This window comes from Coloeus monedula (genome assembly GCF_965178545.1).
Source record: "Coloeus monedula genome assembly, chromosome: 4".
NCBI lineage: Eukaryota > Metazoa > Chordata > Aves > Passeriformes > Corvidae > Coloeus > Coloeus monedula.
The window spans coordinates 5924419-5931967 of record NC_138784.1 but is presented as its reverse complement, the minus strand read 5'-3'; the positions used below and the strand labels follow the sequence as shown (position 1 = coordinate 5931967).

Below are 7549 nucleotides of genomic sequence, written 5' to 3'. Positions count from 1 at the left end.
AACACTCAAGCTGGGAGGGAATGCAATCTGTAAACGTCTGGAAAACCTAATATTAAAAAAATGTTCTTGAGAAAGACAGGGAGAAACCTTTGAATATTACATCCCAAACATCCCAAAACAAAGCACATGGAATCACTTAGAAGGGGAGAGGCCAATTATTTCAGAAACACTTTTCAAGAGTAAGAATAAGATTTTCAGAACAAAGTGATCAGTGCCCCCCAGCACACTGTGCCAGTTCCATGTACCTGATATTCCAACAAAAGTGAAATCTACCCAGGGGCACACGCAAAAACTGCAGCAGAGCTTTAGAGAACAGGACTGGCATTTGAAACAAAACACTGTCAAATAATTCCAAAATTTGTAGAATACAAATAACTTTCAAGCATAAATAGTTTTAGCAATTCACTTTGATAACTTCAAGGTAAAAACCAGCCAAAAGTCCACTTACCTTCTGACTATTATGTAAAGTTTAATTAACTCCAGTGTATCCATTTCTTCACAGATGTTTGTTATTTAAACTGATTTTTCCTTCCAAAGCAGAAACTCTACCATAAGAAGACCAGATTATACTTTTCTCAAACCCAGGAAAAGCCACATTTTACATGAACACCACATGACTTGAATCCATGAATTCCCCATTCTGTAAAGGTGTGTGTTACAACTTACAGAGGAAACAGTCATTTTTATATTTGTTTTTGAAAACTTCATTGAAAACTTACAATTTTGAAGCTTATGAGGTTTGTTTGCTTTGTTTTATTAGAAAAAATACTCAGGCAAGGTCTACAATCATCTGTCAATTATAAATGACTTACAAGAAACTCATGAAGCAATAAAATTAAAAAAATACAAATACAAACTATATCTGAAACACTTCTATTTGGCAATTTTATAACAAATTCAAAAAAAAGAAACAAAGATTACGGATTACTTTATAGGTACAGAAAAAGCAGTAGGTGAAGTGCTCAAGCAAAAAAATAAAAAACCAAAACACTGCATTTTTTCCAAAAATAAAGTCACGTCACTACAGATTTTATGAATAATACCCTTATTAAACAACCATTCCAGAACATCTTATATTAGTGGTGCTTTTAATCTGCACTTCATACGTTGATAAGATTATTTTTTTGTGTATATAAGTAACATTTTTAACCCACTGGAGCTAAGTAAGACTCGTGTCAGTACCAATGCAGAATGCATTTGTGTTACATTAGGATATGCTCACTTCTGCAACCAAAGGGTTACTTTAAGTCTTAATCTATTTAATAAAAATTTAGTGTAAAAACTGCTGGTTATTAGTTTCACTGTAGTAAATTCCTCCCCAATAAGGAGGACTAACTCTGCAGTTTGACTGCATATATCCATACAAATTTTACATATTAGTTCCTTCCTACAGTAAGGAAAAAACTAATTCTGTGTTCACTATTAGAAAGGAGCGCCATGAATTAATTATGGGTACTATTCATCCCTCTAAGATTTCTGGGAAGGATGTTCAATGTATTTTTGTTCTTACAACAGATACTAACAGTAGTATATAGTCCCTTAGGTATGTAAAAGAAGGATTTTTACTGTTAAGGAAGGTGCTTTTTTTAAACAATTCTTCTGGCAGCACTAGTGAATTACAATATCCTTCAATATTATTTCTACCGTAATATATACATTTTAACTTTCATGCCTCTAGAAAAACATCTACAGTACATTTCATAATATAAAAATATATTACAAATCTGCTGAAATATTTACAAGCAATGTCCTATTATCTATATGCAACATTTTTGTCTCCATACAAAGACTAACAGGTTAGACGCATCTCTATTTGTCAGTTAAAAAAAATCCACGGCTTCTTGCTTATTAAGCAAGAAAATGATTTTACTTTCCTTTTCAAAGCCAACTTTGGTGCATAAAGGATTGAATTTCTAGATTATTTTTTTTTTAAAAATACCATTTTCTTTACATCTAGAAAACATTAGGCCAAATAAAGTATACTTTACAAGTGAAGGGGGATCCTAGAGGGTCAAAAAAGCAAAATAAATCACCAGTAACACTGACTGCTTACATCGAGGTTTTTCCAAACCTGTCCATTGATACGAATCACATCAAAGCAGATCTGATTAACACACTATACTACTCCTGCAAAGGGGGTCAGACAGACTGCAACACTCTTAACATCTTGAGACCGTACTATATGTATTCAGAGTTGACTGGAAAAGACAAGCATTCCATCAACATTTGTTTCAACATCATAATCCAACATATTTTAGGGATCGGCAAAAGGACACAAGATTACAAATGACGAATGATTACTATCCACCATACTCAAAGGGCAACAGGATAATCCCTTGGTAGCTGTTCTATTGTCTGGCATGAGTTAGATTTAGTTAACATTGACAGGAAGCCCAATAGCTTGTTAACAGTTCTCCTGGGAATTGGGAGTAAATGGTGATGGTTACTTTTTCTTTTCATCAAATATAGACTACTGTATTCACTAAAGAAAAAAGCAGCTTAAAGAAGCAAGCATGCAAAGCCTTTTAGTTGTTCCACTAAGTTGCCAGAAGAGTGTTTGCTCAGTCTCCCACTGTACCATTCCATGAAAATGTGGATATACAGTAATATATTAATATATTCCACGGAAGCATCAACTTCATTCACAGAATGTTTACACTAAGCATAAATATTTCTCTAACACAAAAAAAACAAAAACAAAAAAAGAAAAAAAAAAAGGAAAAGAAAAAAAGATGGGATTTGACTAATGTGCAACTTTATTTCTAAATCCATTGTCAGTGACTAAGACTGCAGGTGTCCCCACTTGCTTGGTTTTTACCTCTTCAACCTCTTCTGGGGCATTGTTCTGTAAAAGAAGATGGTACAGCTTTACATTAAGGCCCAGTGATGTATACAGCAGTCAGCTGAATATACTATGAAATCATGACTATACAAAATCTACTTTCACTTGATTAAAACCAAGAGCCATTTCAGATGATCTCACAGAACTGTACATTTCAGGTAATTATTTCAAATTTTCTATTAAAGCATGACATTTTAGCATGACATTAATAGCTGCTACTGAATTTCTTTAACTACCTTTTCCTCTTGCAAAGTTTTGGTTTCTAAATTTGTATCATTAAGCTCCCTCAGCTGGTCCCAAAAGCTCATTTCAATCACAGACTGATCCATACTGCTAGAGTACAACATTACATGTAGGGACCTTAATTTTATTTGGGAGAGATAGAAAGGTTTGCTAATTTTTCTCCAAGGACTTAATCCCAGAGATCATTAAATTTTTATTTTAAAAGGTTTTTTTTTTTCCAAAGCAAACTAACCTACCAGGCTTGGCAAAGGTAATCAATATAAAATTATTAACACCTCAGTTATATAATAAAAATCACTGTGTTAAGCAGTTTTAAAACACAATCCAATTTCGCCATAACACTTTTGTGATTTTACGATTAATATCAATGAATCATAGACTAAGGTAAGTACTGAAAACACATTTACAAAGATAGCAAATACAGTAGGATTTGTTTTCATATTGTAAAGCAAGTTTGCATTAATTTGATTAGTGAAATACACTGAATATTAAAGGTGAACTGAAAGGCTTATTGCATTGAAAGACCTCAGATTAGTGTTTTATTTACTCCTTGAGACTCTTGGTCACTGGATGTTAAGGAAGAAACATCGGAACACTGAACTTCTGTTATGATAAACTTTCTTTCCACAACCCATTTTCATGGATTTTTAATATAATCACATAAATATCTCTCTATGGATGTTCAAAATTTCAGAATAAATTAAGCATTTCAGATTACCTTTAAAAACTGTACACACAGAACTGTGGGTACTGACAATCATGGGAGAGCAGTAATAAAGGGGTGGGAGGAGAATCAGGAAATTATTAGAAACCAGATGGATTAGAAGCCAATCTGAGGGCCTAAAACCAGAAATGTGAAAGTAGCTTAAAGACAAGTAACATGGATTGTTCCCTTTTGTCCCCTTATAAAGAATCTTGTAATAAAAAAATAACAGTACTTGAATACAAGTACAAATTTCAAGGTAATACTGCATGTATTACAGCTGAATATAATATGGAAAGATAAATTTGGACTTTAAAAAAATTGGTATACAAACCAGTATGTGATCTTAACAGAAGTGATCTTTCAGGATTCCACTGTATGTACCTCCTTTACTAGAATTTCTGTACACCAAGCACAAAAAAGTAAAATACACTTGGTAAATACACACATTCCCCGTTTCTCAGTAACTAGAGTTTAGTTCAAGAAGTAATTCTGAAATAACTTAAGACCTCAGAACTTAACTCCTGGACGTTTACAGTACCAAGGCTCCCTGATCTGGTGTATAATACATTAGCAATCCTGATTTTCCAACGTCAAAAAGTTAAGTGAGGCTTAAGATTACATTCAAGTAAAGAAAGTTTCAAAGTTAAGATGTTACCTGTATATGTTTGGGTCCAGAAGCAAGGCAGTATCTTTTGGTAGTTTTGATAAATGAACTACTTTAGTTTTTAACTGATGTCGCTCACTTTCATTTACCCACACATCAGGCAGACTACGAACAAATAAATAAAATAAAAATATTCAAAAAAGATCAACTGTTTTTCTTACCATAAAATTACATGGTAAACTAGTACATATGAAGCAAATTTCACATTTCCCTGGTTAAAAAGCATCTTCAATGGAGTGAGGAAAGACAGCCAATCTTTACACATTATAGTTCAAAGCTTTTCAGGTTGTCAGTTTGAGAAAGATACTGAACAGAATTTAGCTTATTCCTGAAGTATATTCCAAGTGTACAATGAAAATGGCACTACATTCCCCACTGTAACAATTTAATGTGAAAATGGGTAACAGAAAAAACAACCAGACCTTTGAAAAAAATTTATTTTACTGGGTATAAAATTAGTTGATTCTCTTCAATTAAAGGACAGAATACACTGCAGGCACTGAGCTTTCAGTTACACTAATTTGTTTGCTCCAAGCTCAAAGGTTTCAACAGCAAAATGCTCCAACTTTGCTGAAGTTAATTATTTGATTATCTTCTTCTGTGGGTTTTTGGTGGGGTTTTTAAAATTTTCTAGATGTCCTAGAAGCCAAAGATTAACTTCAGTTTGGGAAAGGAGTTTACACTGTAATTAAGGTGTCTAACTCTTTCACACAGGTTTCAAATTGAGAAGCCCAACACTTAAAAACTAAATGTAACAGCTCTTTCTCTGACCAAAGCCAAATGCACTTTCACAGACTTTTCCAAATTATTTCACTGAATCCATATTTTGCAGATTTCACTTTGTATGAAAGTTAGCTGCAACTCAAATTTTGGTTAAGCTATTCAAAACATGAAATGAAATCAAGAACCTCTAACGCAGCAGAAGAAGGAGTTTCTCCATTAAACTTTTCAGATGAAGGTAGAAGAAAAAAAAGAAAAAACAACAGGGCAGGGGGGAGTGAGAACAACCCAGCAGGCAATCCATTTACTCACTAAGTCTTATGGATCATGAAAGGTGGAAAAACATCATACAAGTTTTTTAAATAAAGCCAAAAATCAGTTTTTGGACAACCACCATTGGAAAGACATTTTCAGTAGTAACTATATGCTCAAGAAGCAAACAGCAAGTAAGAGAACTTTTCACATGCAGAGACTATTTGAAATATACAGAGAGACAACAACTCAGTAAGCTGATTTACTGACACCAAAAATAAATTTCTGCTCTTAAATAAAACCAAAACCAACGAAACAACCCCCACTCTCCCAACCCACTAAAAGTTATCTCCCTCTTGTAGAAGAAACAACTTAAAGACTTGCATTTACTTTTCCTGAAAAATACCCTAAATGTATGGATAAACTGGAGAACTTCTAATAGTTTCTCAACAGAACTCAGAGTAAAAGTTAAACCATTACTCCCAGCTCCACCTGGAAGGCTGATAAACAGCTCAGTGGAGTGGAAAGGAATCACCACGAGTGCATTGCACTTTCTGAAGTGTGAGTACCCTGACAGTGTAAGACAGACTGACAGCAGGTGCCAGGATACCTTGGCATTTCCTCTGCTTAAATGCAATAATCAAGATGAACTGAATACTCAGTAATTCAAAACTACATCATTCAGTGCATGAAATACACTCTATCTAACCTATCTAACCCAACCAAGATGCAACAAACAGCAATATAAATCACATTATTCCTCTGATCTGACCAACTGAATCTAAATTCCATTGGGAATGCCTTAACATTACTGAATAACCTGTCTTCTCCAATGCAGGGATTCTAAAACTGAATTCATTTGCGTGAGCAAAAAACTCTTTGGACTCTGTATTTTAAAAAAATGCTCTTTTATTTATTTTTCATGTTCCCAGTGTTGCATACTTCTTAATGCTTATCTTAAAATAAAATTAACTGTCCTTATCTTTAAGTTTTAAAAAAGAGTAACTTCAGAATGCTGCTATAGATAGTACTACCATCTGTCCTAAAAGGAATCAAAAAACTCCCCGTTTTATAAGAATATTTTAACTTTTTTCTCTCAAGATGAATTGAAACTTGTGACAAAATGCATTAAAAATACAGATGCAAATTGAACTGAACTGGTATTAGAGCCCACAGACTTGAAAGTGAAGGTAAAAATCAATAAACTCATTGTTTATTAATTTCTAAACTTCTAAATTACTTTTTGAAAAGCATTTTAAAAATATTAACTTTAACTCAAATATTCAAGGGCACAAACACTTCATTGATCCCACTGTAAATCCTTCCCCATTTAAAACATATCACTAGCAATATACTCACATGTCCTCTGGCGTCCAATGAAGCAAGAGTTTTATTTTGCCAGAATCTTCTTTTCTTTTAGCTATTACCTATAATGATTACAAAATCATAATTAAAATCAAATTCCAGATTTCCTGCTCAAAAGTTGCAGTTCTTCATGTCCAACTAGACAGTCAAAGAAAGCACACTGCTATACTCAATGAAAGCACTGTGTCTGCAAAAAATGTGCTCTGAAGACTTGAAATTGTTTTGCAAAGAACTTAAGTCCATGTAAGTTTTTAAGTGAAAAACACAATTCAGCCAGAAGACGTATACCTAATACAGCTTTATTTGGAAATATTCTTACTATACTCTCTACATTTCATGCACTGTCCCAGAAACAAAATGGAAATTCAAAGGAAATGTGCATCAAAGTTGTCTCAAATCAGACGTGGAGTTTTGCTGACCTCTTCTGGAAAAAGAAAACAGTTTCTCACTGTAAATTGGTAGGCATCTCCCTGTATTCATTTACTGTCTTACAAAGTTCCAATATATCAAAACAATGTAAACTAGTTAAAATGCATGTGGCCACAGAACTGAAATGCCTAAAAGAGCTAAAACCAAAAAACAGTTTAGTGTTCAAATATTCTAGAGAATTAATTCACACCATTTCAAAGGTTGGGGGTGGCATGACAGGGTAACCTATATTTTTTTAATCAGTGTAATATCTGTTCCTTAGGTTAACCAGATGTGCTTGGCTTTTTCCATCTAACAACTCAGACAATTAAAATCAAAGAATTTGACT

The 7549-nt window shown here is 33.5% G+C and overlaps 1 protein-coding gene across 3 annotated transcripts in view; it reads right to left on the bottom strand.

The window, feature by feature from the left end:
• Positions 1 to 743: 743 nt before the first annotated feature.
• Positions 744 to 7549, bottom strand: part of AEBP2 (AE binding protein 2) — a 43257-nt gene continuing 36451 nt past the window's right edge. The window contains exons 6-9 of one of the 3 annotated variants that reach the window (XM_082280027.1): positions 6787 to 6854; positions 4447 to 4560; positions 4123 to 4189; positions 744 to 2845 (exon numbers count right to left, since the gene is read on the bottom strand). In XM_082280027.1, the coding sequence (XP_082136153.1) occupies positions 4135 to 4189; positions 4447 to 4560; positions 6787 to 6854 (237 nt within the window). In that variant the 3' untranslated portion in view covers positions 744 to 2845; positions 4123 to 4134. The remainder of the gene's footprint in view (positions 2846 to 4122; positions 4190 to 4446; positions 4561 to 6786; positions 6855 to 7549) is intronic. The other 2 variants (XM_082280028.1, XM_082280029.1) reach the window with 2 other exon arrangements.